Source organism: Eimeria mitis, genomic scaffold (genome assembly GCF_000499745.2).
Source record: "Eimeria mitis Houghton genomic scaffold, Emh_scaff3228, whole genome shotgun sequence".
NCBI lineage: Eukaryota > Apicomplexa > Conoidasida > Eucoccidiorida > Eimeriidae > Eimeria > Eimeria mitis.
Window position 1 is genome coordinate 5,331 of NW_013571565.1, and position 799 is coordinate 6,129.

At 53.3% G+C, this 799-nt stretch overlaps 1 protein-coding gene across 1 annotated transcript in view; it reads right to left on the minus strand.

Moving 5' to 3' along the window:
- The window catches only part of EMH_0063580 (uncharacterized protein), a gene marked incomplete at both ends in the record, with an annotated part of 5,277 nt that overhangs the window by 3,855 nt on the left and 623 nt on the right, over positions 1-799 (minus strand). Inside the window, one exon of the mRNA XM_013498153.1 lies at positions 1-797. Coding sequence (XP_013353607.1) covers positions 1-797 — 797 coding nt within the window. The remainder of the gene's footprint in view (positions 798-799) is intronic.

Below are 799 nucleotides of genomic sequence, written 5' to 3' on the forward strand. Positions count from 1 at the left end.
AGCAGCAGCAGCAGGGGGAGATACACCTACAGGCACACCCAGGCTTGCTGCTTTCTGAGAAAGGAAAGACAGCTGCATAATTTGTATATTTATTTTAAGCAGCCATCTTTTTAGTAGTCTTTGTCTTTCTTCCTCTATCCATTTGCTGTTTCTGTTGCTGCTGCTGCTGCTGCTGCTGCTCTCCTCCTCAACAGCAGCAAGTGCTGCTGCTGCTTCGGCGTTGTTAGCAGCAAACTGCATATTCAACAGCTGCATCTCCTGCAGCATCTCTGCTGTTAGTTTCGCATACACCCCGCTGCTGCTGCTGCTGCTGCTGCTGCTGCTGCTGCTGCTGCTGCTGCCGCCGCGAAGAGACTTGCTGCTGCTGCTGCTGTCGTTGCTGCTGCGGGCTGTTGCACCCATGGCATCTACTGCTGCTTCTCCTGCTGCTGTTGCTGCTGCTTCTATTGCTGCTAGCAGCTCACCGTACATTGCTTCTGTGCGCTGCAGGGAGTCTAATACCTCAGCAGACAAGCGGGAGGTTTTTTCTGTTGCTGCTGCTGCTGCTGCTTCTTCTTCTTCTTCTGCTGCTGCTGCTGCTGCTGGGGTTTCTTCTTCTTCTTCTGCTGCTGCTGCTGCTGCTGGTGCTGCTCCTGTGTCTCGTGCTGCACCTGCGCCAACTGCTGCAGCTTCAGTTATTTCTTCTTCGTCTTCGTTGTCTTCTTGTCTTGGTTTTATTTCTTCTTCTTCCTGCTGCTGCTGCTGCTCCTCCTCCTCCTCTTGCTGCTGCTGCTGCTGCTGCTCCTCAGCGTCATCAGCA